Source organism: Scomber japonicus, chromosome 11, assembly GCF_027409825.1.
Source record: "Scomber japonicus isolate fScoJap1 chromosome 11, fScoJap1.pri, whole genome shotgun sequence".
NCBI classification, from domain to species: Eukaryota; Metazoa; Chordata; class Actinopteri; order Scombriformes; family Scombridae; genus Scomber; species Scomber japonicus.
The window spans coordinates 1,169,636-1,185,341 of NC_070588.1; the positions used below are offsets into that span (position 1 = coordinate 1,169,636).

The 15,706-nt window shown below is 46.9% G+C and overlaps 1 protein-coding gene across 1 annotated transcript in view; it reads right to left on the reverse strand.

The window, feature by feature from the left end:
- Positions 1-15,706, reverse strand: part of ttn.2 (titin, tandem duplicate 2) — a 267,045-nt gene that overhangs the window by 159,313 nt on the left and 92,026 nt on the right. Inside the window, 9 exon segments of the mRNA XM_053329075.1 lie at positions 858-1,140; positions 1,850-1,954; positions 2,665-2,952; positions 3,807-4,097; positions 4,290-4,577; positions 5,664-5,951; positions 7,371-7,649; positions 9,026-9,307; positions 11,363-11,641. Of these exon segments, the coding sequence (XP_053185050.1) occupies positions 858-1,140; positions 1,850-1,954; positions 2,665-2,952; positions 3,807-4,097; positions 4,290-4,577; positions 5,664-5,951; positions 7,371-7,649; positions 9,026-9,307; positions 11,363-11,641 (2,383 nt within the window).

Here is a 15,706-nt window from a genome sequence, read left to right on the forward strand (position 1 = left end):
AGGAATGAAGGACAGGAGGGAGGGAGGAAGGAAGGAAAGGAAAGAGGGAAGGAAAGAAGGAGGGAGGAACACAAAGACACGTTAGGAACCGAAGACACTGGATGTAGAAAAGGTTAAAATCCTATTTCTATTTCTAGAAGGAAGGAAGGAAGGAAGGACGAAGGAAAGAAGGAAGGAAAGGAGGAAGGAATGAAGGACGGGAGGGAGGGAGAGAGGAAGGCAGGAAGGAAGGGAAGGACAGGAGGGAGAAAGGGAGGGAGGGAGGAAGGGAGGAAGAAGAAAGGAAGGGAGGAAAGGAAAGGAAAGAAGGAAAGGAGAAAGGAAAGGGGGGAGACAGGAAGGAATGGAGGGAGGAAGGAAGGACAGGAGGGAGGAAGGAAGGAGAGGGGGGGAGGAAGGAAGGGAGGAAAGGAAAGAAGGAATGGAGGAAGGAAAGGAGGGAGGAAGGAGGGAGGAAGGAAACGAGGGCGGAAACGAGGGAGGAAGGAAGGATAGGAGGGAGGGAGGAAGGAAGGACAGGAGGGAGAAAGGAAGGGAGGGAAGGAGGGAGAAAGGAAGGGAGGAGGTAAAGGAAGGAAGGAAGGGAGGAAGAACAGGAGGGAGGAAGGAAGGGAGGAAGGAAAGAAGGAATGGAGGAAGGAAAGGAGGGAGGAAGGAAACGAGGGCGGAAACGAGGGAGGAAGGAAGGACAGGAGGGAGAAAGGAAGGGAGGGAGGAAGGGAGGGAAGGAGGGAGAAAGGAAGGGAGGAGGGAAAGGAAGGAAGGAAGGGAGGGAGGAAGGAAGGAAGGAAGGAAGGAACAGTAAAAACAGATGGGAGGAGGACAGGAAGGTTAAATCTGAAAGAGAACAAACTCACTTCTTGAGTTTGGCTCTGAGGTCTCCTTCGGGCTGAGTCGTCTCCTTCTTCTCGTCTACGATGTCGGCGCTGCTCTCGATCTCTCCGTGCTTGTTGGAGGCGACGCAGCGGTACTGACCCGAGTCCGACTTGGTCACTTCCCGGATCTCCAGCCTGGCTTCCTGTCCCTTCTGCTCGATGGAGATCCTTCCTCCCTGAGTGATCTGCCTCCACTTCCCCTTCATCCACTTCACGCTGGGGATGGGCTCGCCTCCCACCTTAGCGATGAAGGTGGCGGTTCCCTCTGTGGGTTAGGGTGGGGGGGGAACAGGAGGGTTAGGGTGGGTGGGGGGGAAACAGGAAGTGATGTCACAAGAACTAAAACATGTCTGCTGCTGCTAAATTAAAGATTTCTGTCAGTTCTTAAAAAAATGTTAAAGTAAAAACAGAAAGTGTTTTTCCTCCTGTCCTTACTTCCTTCCTCCTTCCCTCCTTACTCCTTTCCTTCCTTCCTTCTCTCCTTCCTCTTTTCCTCCCTCCCTCTTTACTCCTTTCCTTCCTTCCTCATTCCTTCTCTCCTTCCTTACTCCTTTCCTTCCTTCCTTCCTCTTTCTTTGCTCCCTCCTTCTTGCTTCCTTCCTTCCTTCCTCACTCTTTCTTTGCTCCCTCCTCCTTCCTTCCTTCCTTCCTCCCTTCCTCTTTTCCTCCCTCCTTACTCCTTTCCTTTCTCCCTTCCTTCTCTCCTTCCTCTTTTCCTCCCTCCCTCTTTACTCCTTTCCATCCTTCCTTCCTTCCTCCCTTCCTCCCTCCTTACTCCTTTCCTTTCTTCCTCCCTTCCTCTTTTCCTCCATCCCTCCTTACTCCTTTCCTTCCTTCCTTCTCTCCTTCCTCTTTTCCTCCTCCTGTTGTGTGTGTCCTGACTTCCTGTCGTGTGTGTCCTGACTTCCTGTTGTGTGTGTCATGACTTCCTGTTGTGTGTGTCCTGACTTCCTGTTGTGTGTGTCATGACTCACTCTCGATGACATGAGCGGTCTTCGGCTCCTCGATGAAGAACAGCTTGTCGAGCTTCTTGGTCGGAGCAGCTGACGGAGCTTCAGTCGGAGCTGCAGCTGCTTTCTCTGCAACACACACACACACACACACACACACACACACACACACACACACACACACACACACACACACACACACACACCAAGGTTATTATAGTTTTTAAATATTCTTTAGTTTTTATTTTTATTTAGTTTTTCAGTTTGCTTTTTTATTTCAGAGGTAGGAAGGACAGATGGAAGGAAGGAAGGAAGGAAGGAAGGACAGGTGGGAGGAATGAAGGAAGAACGGGAGGAAGGACAGATGGAAGGAAGGAAGGAAGGAAGGAAGGAAGAAAGGACAGATGAAGAAAGGGAGAGAAGGAAGGAAGAAAGGAAGGAAATAAGAAGGGAAGGAAGGAAAGTCAGGCAAAAGGAAAGAAGGAAGGAAAGAAGGAAGGCAAGAAGGAAGGAAGGAAGTAAAGACAGAAGGAAGAAAGGAAGGAAGAAAGGAAGGAAGGAAGGAAGAAAGGAAGGAAATAAGGAGGGAAGGAAGTAAAGACAGAAGGAAGAAAGGAAGGAAGGAAGGAAGGAAGGAAATAAGAAGGGAAGGAAGGAAAGTCAGGCAAAAGGAAGGAAGGAAGAAAGGGAGGAAGGACAGATGGAAGGAAGGAAGGAAGGATAAAAGGAAGGTAGGAAAGACAGATGGAAGGAAGGAAGGAAGGATAAAAGGAAGGTAGGAAAGACAGAAGGAAGGAAGGAAGGAAGGATAAAAGGAAGGTAGGAAGAGCGTGTCTTACCTTTGATGGTGACCTTGGCCTTGCAGAACTCACTTCCTGCCTCGTTGGTGGCCTTGCAGAGGTAATCTCCTGCATCGTGTTTGGAGGCGGAGCCTATCTCCAGGCACGCCGTCCCGTCTGAGAAGCTGATCTTGGTACTTCCTGTCGAGGAGAGCTCCTTCCTGTCCTTCATCCACTGGATCTTCAGAGGAGCAGAGCCGCACACGTGACACCTCAGACTCAGCTTCTCACCCTCGTCTGCAGACGCCGGTTTGAGCGGGACGTCAAACACCGGAGGCTTCTTAGCTTCTGTAGAGAGGAGGAAGGAAGGAAAGGAAGGAAGGGAGGAAGGAAGGAAGGAAGGAAGGAAGGAAGGATGAGGAACATTTCACAGCTTCATTGGTCCAACGTGAAGCAGCTCTGCAACAAAAGCAACCTGATGAATCCATGAAAGGAAAAGAGACTTCTAGAATAATGATGTTATATGAAATCTATGATTATAAGTACAGGATCATTTCTACTTCCTGTTTTAGAGCCGAGGGGTTAAACTCATCTTCATTTAAGATCCACAAACAGAACAATCTGGTCTGATGTGGGCCGGATCATTAAAGAGATGGAGGGAGATTTGCAACAAACATTTCTATCATTGATGAATCTGTTAACCTTCCTGTCGTCCTCCTTCCTTCCTTCTGTCCTTCCCTCACTCCTTCTCTCTTTCTTCCTTCCTTCCTCCCTCCTTCCCTCTGTCCCTCCTTCCTTTTTTCTTCCCTCCCTCCCTACTACCTTCCTTCCTCCCTTCTTTCCTTCCTTCCTTCCATCCTTCCTTCTCTCTTTCCTTCCCTCTGTCCCTCCTTCCTTTTTTCCTCCCTTCTCTCCTTCATTCCTTCCCTTCCTTCTTCCTCCCTCCCTTCCTTCCTCCTTCCTTCTTTCTCACTTTCTCCCTTCACGCCTTCCCTCCTTCCTCCTTTCTTTTCTCTCTTCCTCCCTTCCTTTCCTTCCTTCCTTCCTTCCTTGACTGGAGGACAACAGGAAGATTAATGGTAGATCTGCGGCTATAAAGAATAAACTACAGACAGAAAATCACTTTGATATAAAACATTCACCACTAAAGAGAGAGAGTTTAAACATGTCCGTTGGGTTAGGGTCTGCAGTGAAACACCCACCTGAGACGCCCACAGACACTTCGCAAGAGACTTTTCCCGCTTCGTTGGCGGCGTGGCAGCTGTAGGTGCCGCTGTCCTTCACCTGGCTGCTCTTAATCACCAGAACCGCCACGTTACTCTTAAAGCTGATGTCATATTTCTCCGAGCTGTGGATCTCTGAGCCGTCTTTGAACCAGCTGACTGACATGGGCTGAGAGCCAGACACCCGGCCTTCAATCTTTAACAGCTTTCCTTCCGTGTCCTCGATGAGCTCCGACGGCTTCTTGGTGAACACCGGAGGGTTCTTACGCTCTGGAGGAGAACCAGGAGAGTGAAGCGACAAGTGAGGAGAGGAGAGGAAGAGGAAGAGGAAGAAGCATATAAAGAAACAAAGAAACAAAGAAACGCCCGTGAAAGAGGGCTGAAGTGTTTAAGAAGAGAGAGAGAGAGGAGGGGGGGAGGGGGGGGGGGCGTGATGGCGTGACTGTGGCCCGGGTGAAATACCTTTAACTGTGACATCAGAGGAACAAGAGTCCTTCCCCATGTCATTAGAGGCATGGCAGAAGTATTTCCCCATGTCGGCTTTATCTGCCTTCACAATGGTCAGGTGGGGGGTGTTCTCCTCACAGCTCATCTTATAATTGCCCCCACTGCGGATATCTTTATGATCTTTGGACCATGTGACTTTAATGGGGGAAGAGCCGGTCATGTGACACTCCAGCTCAATGCTGTCACCCACCGTCACCTCCCGGGGTGACAACTTCCTGTCAAACACTGGAGGGTATCTGGGTTCTGCAGGGTCCGTGAGAGGAGGAAGAGGAGGAAGTGAGGAGGAAGTGAGGAGAAGAAGACAACAACACATTTTAAGATGCAAACATTGAAACAGTTTGTCTGACAGAAGAAAGAAGAGAAAGATTTACAGTCTGAGAGTTTGATTCATTGTTCTGAAACACGTCTGAGCTCCACCAGAAGAACCAGGACACAGTGAGCCTGCCTGGGAAAGTCTGCTAACCCTACAGAGAATGACATGTCTGTCTATCACAGAGTCTGATGTAGTTAACTTGTCTCTCCAGACTGACTGACTGTAACCTCTCAGAGAGAAGCTGTGCAGCTCTGTCCTCAGTTCTCAGCTCCCAGTCCTCTAGTCTGAGAGATCTGGACCTGAGGAACAACAACCTGCAGGATTCAGGACTGAAGCAGCTTACTGCTGGACTGGAGGATTCATCAACCTGTTTAACAGATGAATTTAAACTCTGAATCAAAGAGGATCTCACTCTGCTGCAGCACTCTGACCCTATATGACTCTACACGTCATCTGAAATAAGAGAAGAAGCTGTCTGTGAATGAGCCTAAAATAAAAAATGGTGCAAATGTCATTTAAATGATAGAAAACCAACAAAAATACTAAATGTATTTGCTTTCAAATCTAGTTTTTAAAGAAAGTTTGGATTTGCTCATCTTGCCAACATTGAACCCTGTAACTGTTGCAGAATTACAACATCACATTTACATAGTTGATGGGTCCTATTATTAGTCCTCACAATGCTATAGGATAGAAGAAGTGTTTATAGGTCCGCTCATCTGGCCATGAACTCACTCTACCTGGAAACTTCCCTTTGAGCTCATTTCCTGTTTTTGCACAACTGGATTTTTTGCTAATTTTTTTCTATATCTGGGTCTTACAGGGTTAACTGTCACTGAGCCACATGTAGAGAAATGATAAACTGGCAACTGAAGAGCATTTGAAGAGCCCTAAAATCCTCTGAACATCTCTAAACTCTAGTCTCTCTCAGCCTGGAGACGTTTAGTGATTTCAGTCCTCTCATCATGACATGAAAGCGTCCACGGTGATCTTTCATGTCATGCGGCGTCACACACCTTGAAGAGTGAGCTTGGCTCTGCAGGAGGCCGAGCCGACGCTGTTGCTAGCCACGCAGGTGTACTCCCCTGCGTGGGTCATGTGACTGCGTTGGATGAGCAGCGCCGCCGTGTTGTCGTCGTACAGCAGAGAGAACTCGTCTCCGTCACTCAGCGGCTCGCCGTCTTTCAGCCACGACACCTCGACGGGCGAGGAGCCGGCCACGCGGCACTCAAACCTGACCGGCTCGCCCTCGGTCTGCTGCAGGCTGGTGATCTTCTTGGGGAAGGACGGCGGCGTTTTAGCCTCTGAAGAAGGTAAAGACACGATGCTGAGCGGGGGGAGGAGGCAAGACTTCATACGGAGCCAAGCTACAAGAAACATTTCACTTCTCTCTGACGTAATCGATACTGAATGACTTAAAAAACTATGAATGACAGGATGCAAGAAAGAGATGAAATAAAAAGGAGAAGAAGAAGAAGAGAGTGATCTATACTAAATACTAGAATCTTATTAAATAAAATACCAACAGATATAATTATTAAAGTTATTTATCTGCATGTTTTACTTTTAACCCTCCTGGTGTCCTCAGGTCAAACAGAGACAGGGGGAAGGAAGGAAAGGAGGAAGGAAGGTAAGGAGGAAGGAGGAAAAGAGGAGAAAGGGAGGAAGGAAAGGAGGGAGAAAGGAAGGAAAGGAGGAAGGAAGAAAAGAGGAAGGAAAGGAGGAAGGAAGGAAGGAGCAAAAGAGGAGGAAGGGAGGAAGGAAAGAAAGGAGTAAGGAGGGAGGGAGGAAAGAAAGAAGGAAGGAAGGAAGGACGGAATTTAGGAGAGAAGGAAGGGGGGAAGGAAAGAAGGAAGGAAGGAAGGAAGGACGGTATTTAGGAGAGAAGGAAGGGAGGAAGGAAAGGAGGAAGGACAGAAGGAAGGGAGGAAGGAAGGAAAGAAGGAAGGGAGGAAGGATGGAGAGAAGGAACAGTCAGGAGGGTTAACAGCAGACGGATGCAGTGAAGAAGGTAAAGACACGATGCTGAGCGGGAGGAGGAGGCAAGACTTCATACGGAGCGAAGCTACAAGAAACATTTCACTTCTCTCTGACCTAATCGATACTGAATGACTTAAAAAACTATGAATGCAAGAAAGAGATGAAATAAAAAGGAAGAAGAAGAAGAGAGTGATCTATACTAAATACTAGAATCTTATTAAACCACAAATAATAAAATACCAACAGTTATAATTATTAAAGTTATTTATCTGCATGTTTTACTTTTAACCCTCCTGGTGTCCTCAGGTCAAGGAAAGATAGGAGGAAGGAAGGAAAGGAGGAAGGAAGGAAAGGAGGAAAAGAGGAGAAAGGAAGGAAGGAAAGGAGGGAGGAAGGAAGGAAAGGAGTAAGGAGGAAAAGAGGAAGGAAAGGAGAAAGGAGGAAAAGAGGAAGGAAAGGAGGAAGGAAGGAAGGAGGAAAAGAGGAGGAAGGGAGGAAGGAAAGAAAGGAGTAAGGAGGGAGGGAGGAAAGAAAGAAGGAAGGAAGGAAGGAAAGGAGTAAGGAGGGAGGGAGGAAGGAAAGAAGGAAGGAAGGAAGGAAGGAAAGAAAGGAGTAAGGAGGAAAGAAGGAAGCAAAGAAGGAAGGAAGAAGGAAGGAAAGAAGGAAGGAAGGAAGAAAGGAAAGAAGGAGAGAAGGAACAGTCAGGAGGGTTATCAGCAGAGCAGCAGGTAGGAGATGATCACCTATCACATCGAGTGTGCAGGAGGAGGAAGCCGAGCCGATCCGGTTCTCAGCCTTACAGGAATACTCTCCGATGTCAGACTTGGAGGCTTTGCTGAGCTTCAGACAGGCCACGCCCTTCACGTACTCTAACTTACAGCTGGGGCTGGACCTCACTTTGCCTCCAGCCTTGAACCAGGACACTTTGATCTCAGGTGTGCCGGCTACCTGACACTTTAGACACACAGCGTCTCCGGCTGTCACCTCCATCGGCTCCAGAGACTCAACAAAGTACGGCGGCTCTACAGTGACACAAATAATCAGAGACATTAAAATAAAGTCTGTGTGACGCCTGACACCTGCTGGACCAAACAGGAAGTACATTCTCTGGTGCCATCTGCTGGATGACACAGGAAGTGCATTTTCTGGTGCCATCTGCTGGATGACACAGGAAGTGCATTCTCTGGTGCCATGACACCTGCTGGACCAAACAGGAAGTACATTCTCTGGTGCCATCTGCTGGACCAAACAGGAAGTGCATTCTCTGGTGCCATGACACCTGCTGGACCAAACAGGAAGTGCATTCTCTGGTGCCATGACACCTGCTGGACAACACAGGAAGTGCATTCTCTGGTGCCATGACACCTGCTGGACCAAACAGGAAGTACATTCTCTGGTGCCATCTGCTGGACCAAACAGGAAGTGCACTCTCTGGTGCCATCTGATGTCACTCTCTGGCTCTGTTAGAAACGTCATCCTTTCCTACTCCTCTACTAACTCTGACATCATGTGAAGTATGTAGTGTGTTTAACTGTGTAGTGATTTAGAGTATGTGAGAAGTTCCTGGATGGTTTACTAGATTCTCCAGAAGTGCAGAGTATGCATCAAGAGCTGACTACTAAGATTGATTGATTGATTGATTTGGAATATTGAGTCTAGCTGCTAGAAAAGCATTTACAGAGAAGTGTCTCAAGCCAGACGTCCCATCTATAGATGAATGGTATGATATTATTCACGATGTCGATGTCGATGTTAATGGAAAGCTGATCTAAACTCAATGGAAAATATACATTTCCCTGAAACACCCTTATTTTGATTGTCTCCCCTTTATTTCACATTAATTTTTTACTTCCTTTCTCTTTGTGAGGGGAGTTTACATTATGTACTGACTGAAGGTTAATGGGATGTCCTTTCCTCACGAGTAAAGTCGACATCGAAAATGTTCTTGTCGGAATATGTGGCTTATCGAATATAACGGACAGATTCAAACAATGCCGGAGATCAAGTCATTGATTCAATTACTCTAGTCTTGTTGATACTTGTATACGAGCCTATATATATATATTTTTTAATCTATTTCTTATTTTTACCTTTATTTATTCATTATTTTCTATCTTTAATTTAAATATATATTATATATGTTTATTTTTTCTCCTATTATTAAGTGTTACTGTTGATATACTGTATGTGAAGGGACTGAAGGTTTGGTGTAATGTTGCTTTATATGAAAAGACAATAAACAAAGTTATAAAAAAAAACAAACCATGTACTTGATTGGTTAATGACTCTGCTGTAATACTGTGACAGGAAACAGCTCATTGGTTCATGTCGTGTTACTTTAAAAAGAAAAAAACAATAAATTAAAAAAGAGAAAGAGAAAAAAAGAAGAAGAACTAACCAAGAATGGAGACGTTAGCCTCACAGGTGTCCGTCCCGGCGTCGTTGGACACCTGGCAGCAGTACTTCCCTGCTGCTTCCTTCTCATCGGTGCAGAGACACTCCAGCAGGCAGGAGCTCTCCGTGGTGCTGATGTTGTGTTTGTAAGAAGCAAAGATCTGCTGGCCGTCTTTGAACCAGCTGACTGTGATCTTAGGAGAGCCGCTGTACGAACACTCCAGCAGCAAAGCTTTACCCTTCTCCACCGACACGTCTGTCAGTGTCTTAGAGAAGGCTGCCGGCTCTGAGACAAGACACAGTTAGTTTGTTAGTGGGAAGAGTTCAGGGGAGGAGGGGAGGAGGGGGGGGGGTGCAGTCAAAGGTTCATTTTAACAAAAACAGGAATTATTAACTGTTGTTTCATTTGTGTGTTTTGAGACTGTAATAGTAATTTAAACTCTACCTCCCTCCTTCTCACCAAGATATCAGACTTTTAAATTCCTTTGCATTTCTACTACCTGAGACACTCATTTAAAAACCCTTGTGTATTTTACATTATGTTGTCTCTAGACCTCTTAATTTCACACTTCAGGGGGTCGGTGCCGATACCTGCTAAAGACAAAAGAGGTGGGCCTTCCCCTCAGGTATAAATGTTCCCCATGCTCGGGGTCTTTCTTCATTTTGAAGCCGCTCGCTTGTTGATGATGTAAACCCCGATGATGTAAACTGGTTTTAGTGGAATTGAACCGAATCTGAAGTCACGTCTCAAACTTGGGTTTAAAGATGTAATGCTAATCCAAACAGCAAGAAGGTCTTGAGTTCAATTCCCAGTTGGGGCATTGTCTTTCTGTGTGGAGTTTGCATGTTCTCCTGTATGATGGTTCATTCTCCTCTCAGTTCCTGTGATGAACCCTAACCCTAACCCTCACTGCTCCTCATACTGAAGAGGAGTTAAATGTAGAGAATGGGCTCCATCCCTCACACCACTCCTCGCTTATCCTGAAGACATCAAAGCCTGGATTGAAGTGATGGGGTTTGGTCCCAGTGGCCCTCGTGAAACCCCTCCTGTTGACTTGGGTCCTTTAGATTATTTTAAGCCAACAGTCTCAAACTGGGGTTTTAAGATGGACGGTGAGTTTAAATGGGATCATATTAGTGCTGTGGTGAAGTCCAGCTGGCAAAAGTAAAGCCCTTCCTCACACCACAGCTCTGAAACAGTTATCCTTCATCACATCCTGGCTGGATTACTGCAATGCACTTTATTTTGGAGTCAGTCAGTCTCCAGCCGCTCGCCTCTTAACTGGAGTACGTAAGAGGGAGCACATGACTCCCATCCTGGCTCCTCCACTGGCTACCTGAGCACTTTAGAGTCCACTTTAAGATTCTTTTATTTGTTTTAAAATCTTTAAATGGTCTGGCCCCGCTCTACGCTCCTGCTCGGTGCCTCAGGTCACTGCTTTTTATCCCATTATAATGACAATGAACATGGACTATTGTAAATAAAGTGGCTAAATTATTATCATTACATGCTTTTTACTCACCGTCCATCAGGATATATAAATAGTTTTACTTTGGTTTTATTTTGAAGGAATTGACCAGTTTTAGTTTGGTTTTATTTTGAAGGAACTGACCAGTTTTAGTTTGGTTTTATTTTGAAGGAACTGACCAGTTTTAGTTTGGTTTTATTTTGAAGGAACTGACCAGTTTTAGTTTGGTTTTATTTTGAAGGAATTGACCAGTTTTAGTTTGGTTTTACTTTGAAGGAATTGACTCGTTTTAGTTTGGTTTTATTTTGAAGGAATTGACCAGTTTTAGTTTGGTTTTATTTTGAAGGAATTGACCAGTTTCAGTTTAGGTTTTACTTTGAAGGAATTGACTAGTTTTAGTTTGGTTTTATTTTGAAGGAATTGACCAGTTTTAGTTTGGTTTTATTTTGAAGGAATTGACCAGTTTCAGTTTAGGTTTTACTTTGAAGGAATTGACTAGTTTTAGTTTGGTTTTATTTTGAAGGAATTGACCAGTTTTAGTTTGGTTTTACTTTGAAGGAATTGACTAGTTTTAGTTTGGTTTTATTTTGAAGGAATTGACCAGTTTTAGTTTGGTTTTATTTTGAAGGAATTGACCAGTTTTAGTTTGGTTTTATTTTGAAGGAATTGACCAGTTTCAGTTTAGGTTTTACTTTGAAGGAATTGACCAGTTTTAGTTTGGTTTTATTATTATCCCATTATAATGAAGTAGCTAAATAATTACCTTTTACTCACCGTTCATCAGGATATATAAATAAATAAATATATAAATATATGAATATATGAACAGCTGACTGCGGGGGGGGGGGGGGGGGGGGGGTATATATACTGACCTTTGACAGTCAGGTTAACGGGGCAGCTTTCCTTCCCCGCATCATTAATGATCTGACACGTGTACTCTCCAGCGTGGCTTCGGTCCACGTTGGAGAGCTCCAGGATCACTTGGTTGTCCTTCAGGGAGAACTCACAGCCGGGTCCGGCCTGGATCTCCTTGGTTCCTCGGAACCACTTCAGTCTAAGGGGGGCGCTGCCTTTCACCACGGCAGAGAACGTGACATTAGAGCCTGGCATCGCCTCCACAGGCTGAGGACTCACCACAAACGTTGGAGGCTCTGGATTCAAACACAGTGACAGGTTCTTACAACACTGGCAGTCCTTTCCTTACTTCCTTTCCTTGCTTCCTTTCCTTGCTTCCTTCGGCATTCCTTCCTTCCTCTGGCATTCCTTTCCTTCCTCCCTCCCTTCCTTCCTTCAGCATTCCTTCCTTCCTCTGGCATTCCTTTCTTTACTTCCTTCCTTCATTCCTTTCCTTTCCTTTCCCTTCCTTCCTTTCCTCTCCCTCCCTTCCTACCTCTCTCCTTCCTTCTTTCCTCTGGCATTCCTTCCTTTTCTTCCTTTCATCCGTCCTCCCTCCCTCCCTCCTTTCCTTCCTTCTTCCTCCATTCCTTCCTTCCTTTCCTCTCCCTCCCTCCTTCTTTCCTTTCATCCACCCCCCTCCCTCCCTCCTTTCCTTCCTTCCTTCCTTCCTTCCTTCCTTCCTCTCCTTCCTTCCTTCCACCCTCAGTCTAAGGGGGCAGAGAACGTGACATTAGAGCCTGGCATCGCCTCCACAGGCTGAGGACTCACCACAAACGTTGGAGGCTCTGGATTCAAACACAGTGACAGGTTCTTACAACACTGGCAGTCCTTTCCTTGCTTCCTTTCCTTGCTTCCTTCATTGCTTCCTTCCTTCCTTCCTCCCTCTCTCCTTATTTCCTTCCTCTGGCATTCCTTCCTTCTTTCCTCTGACATTCCTTCCTTTCCTTCCTTCCTTCCTCTGGAATTCCTTCCTCCCTCTCTCCCTCCTTTCCTTCCTTCTTTCCTTTCATCCGCCCTCCCTCCTTTCCTTCCTTCCTTTCCTTCCTTCCTTCCTCCCTCAGTCTAAGGGGGCAGAGAACGTGACATTAGAGCCTGGCATCGCCTCCACAGGCTGAGGACTCACCACAAACGTTGGAGGCTCTGGATTCAAACACAGTGACAGAGTCTTACAACACTGGCAGTCCTTTCCTTACTTCCTTTCCTTCCTTCCTTTCCTTGCTTCCTTCCTTCCTCTGGCATTCCTTTCCTTCCTTCCTTTGCTTGCTTCCTTTCCTTGCTTTCCTTCCTTCCTTCCTTTCATCCGCCCTCCCTCACTCCTTTCCTTGCTTCCTTTCCTCTCCCTCCCTCCTTTCCTTCCTTCTTTCCTCTGGCATTCCTTCCTTTCCTCCCTTCCTTCTTTCCTTTCATCCACCCTCCCTCCTTTCCTTCTTTCCTTCCTTCCTTTCCTCCCTCCCTTTCCTTCCTTGCTTCCTTCCTTCCTGTGGCATTCCTCCCTTTCATTCCTTCCTTCCTTCCTTGCTTCCTTCCTTCCTGTGGCATTCCTCCCTTTCATTCCTTCCTACCTTCCTTCCTTCCTTCCTCCCTTCCTTCTTTCCTTTCATCCACCCTCCCTCCCTCCTTTCCTTCCTTCCTTTCCTTCCTTCCTTCCTTCCACCCTCAGTCTAAGGGGGCAGAGAAGGTGACATTAGAGCCTGGCATCGCCTCCACAGGCTGAGGACTCACCACAAACGTTGGAGGCTCTGGATTCAAACACAGTGACAGGTTCTTACAACACTGGCAGTCCTTTCCTTACTTCCTTTCCTTGCTTCCTTTCCTTGCTTCCTTCGGCTTTCCTTCCTTCCTCTGGCATTCCTTTCCTTCCTTCCTTCGGCATTCCTTCCTTTCCTTTCCTTCCTTCCTCTGGCATTCCTTTCTTTCCTTCCTTCCTTCATTCCTTTCCTTTCCTTTCCTTTCCTTTCCTTTCCTTTCCCTTCCTTCCTTCCTTTCCTCTCCCTCCCTCCCTCCTTTCCTTCCTTCCTTTCCTTCCTTCCTTCCTTCCACCCTCAGTCTAAGGGGGCAGAGAACGTGACACTAGAGCCTGGCATCGCCTCCACAGGCTGAGGACTCACCACAAACGTTGGAGGCTCTGGATTCAAACACAGTGACAGGTTCTTACAACACTGGCAGTCCTTTCCTTCCTTCCTTTGCTTGCTTCCTTTCTTTCCTTCCTTCCTTTCATCCGCCCTCCCTCATTCCTTTCCTCCCTCCCTCCTTTCCTTCCTTCTTCCTCCATTCCTATCCTCCCTTCCTTCCTTCCTTTGGCATTCCTTCCTCTGGCATTCCTTCCTTTCCTTCCTTCCTTCCTTCCTTCCTTCCTTCCTCTGACATTCCTTCCTTCCTTCCTCTGGCATTCCTTCCTTTCCTTCCTTTCATCCGTCCTCCCTCCCTCCTCTTCTTCCTCCATTCCTATCCTCCCTCCCTTCCTCCGGCATTCCTTCCTTTCTTCCTATGGTATTCCTTCCTTTCCTTCCTTCCTCTGGCATTCCTTTCTTCCTTCCTTCCTCTGGCACTCCTTCCTTTCCTTCCTTCCTTCCTTCCTCTGGCATTCCTTCCTTCCTTCCTTCCTTTGGCATTCCTTCCTCCCTTCCTTCCTCTGGCATTCCTTCCTTTGCTTCCTTCCTTCCTCTGGCATTCCTTCCTTCCTTCCTTTGGCATTCCTTCCTTCCTTCCTTCCTCTGGCATTCCTTCCTTTCCTTCCCTCCTTTCCTTACTTCTTCCTCCATTCCTATCCTCCCTTCCATCCTTCCTTCCTCCCTCTCTCCTTCCTTCCTTCCTCTGGCATTCCTTCCATTCCTTCCTTTCATCCGTCCTCCCTCCCTCCCTCCGTTCCTTCCTTCTTCCTCCATTCCTATCCTCCCTTCCTTCCTCCCTTCCTTCCTTCCTCTGGCATTCCTTCCTTTCCTTCCTTCCTTTCATTCGTCTTCCCTCCCTCCCTCCTTTCCTTCCTTCTTCCTCCATTCATATCCTCCCTTCCATCCTTCCTTTCTCCCTCTCTCCTTCCTTCTTTCCTCTGGCATTCCTTCCTTCCCTCCTCTGGCATTCCTTCCTTCCTTCCTTCCTCTGGCATTCCTTCCTTCCCTCCTCTGGCATTCCTTCCTTCCTTCCTTCCTCTGGCATTCCTTCCTCCCTTCCTCTGGCATTCCTTCCTTTCCTTCCTTCCTTTCATTCGTCTTCCCTCCCTCCCTCCTTTCCTTCCTTCCTCCCTCTCTCCTGCCTTCTTTCCTCTGGCATTCCTTCCTTCCTTCCTTCCTTCCTTCCTTCCTTCCTTCCTTCCTTCCTCTGGCATTCCTTCCTTCCTTCCTCTGGCATTCCTTCCTTCCTTCCTTCCTCTGGCATTCCTTCCTTCCTTCCTTTGGCATTCCTTCCTTTCCTTCCTTCCTTCCTTCCTCTGGCATTCCTTCCTTTGCTTCCTTCCTTCCTCTGGCATTCCTTCCTTCCTTCCTCTGACATTCCTTCCTTCCTTCCTTCCTTCCTCTGGCATTCCTTCCTTTCCTTCCTTCTTCCTCCATTCCTATCCTCCCTTCCATCCTTCCTTCCTCCCTCTCTCCTTCCTTCTTTCTTATGGCATTCCTTCCTTCCTTCCTCTGGCATTCCTTCCTTTCTTTCCTTTCATCCGTCCTCCTCCCTACCTCCTTTCCTTTCTTTCCTTCATTCCTTCCTTCCTCTGGCATTCCTTCCTTCCTCTGGCATTCCTTCCTTCCTTCCTTCCTTCCTCTGGCATTCCTTCCTTTCCTTCCTTCCTTTCATTCGTCTTCCCTCCCTCCCTCCTTTCCTTCCTTCTTCCTCCATTCCTATCCTCCCTTCCATCCTTCTTTCCTCCCTCTCTCCTTCCTTCTTTCCTCTGGCATTCCTTCCTTTCTTTCCTTTCATCCGTCCTCCTCCCTACCTCCTTTCCTTTCTTTCCTTCAGTCCTTCCTTCCTCTGGCATTCCTTCCTTCCTTCCTTCCTTACTTCCTTCCTCTGGCATTCCTTCCTTTCAATTAGTGTGATTTTCTTTCCTTTAACCTTTGTGTGGTCCCTCCCTCCTTTCCTTCCTTCCTTACTTCCTTCCTCTGGCATTCCTTCCTTTCAATTAGTGTGATTTTCTTTCCTTTAACCTTTGTGTGGTCCCTCCCTCCTTTCCTTCCTTCCTTCCTTCCTTCCTCTGGCATTCCTTCCTTTCAATTAGTGTGATTTTCTTTCCTTTAACCTTTGTGTGGTCCCTCCCTCCTTTCCTTCCTTCCTTCCTTCCTTCCTCTGGCATTCCTTCCTTTCAATTAGTGTGATTTTCTTTCCTTTAA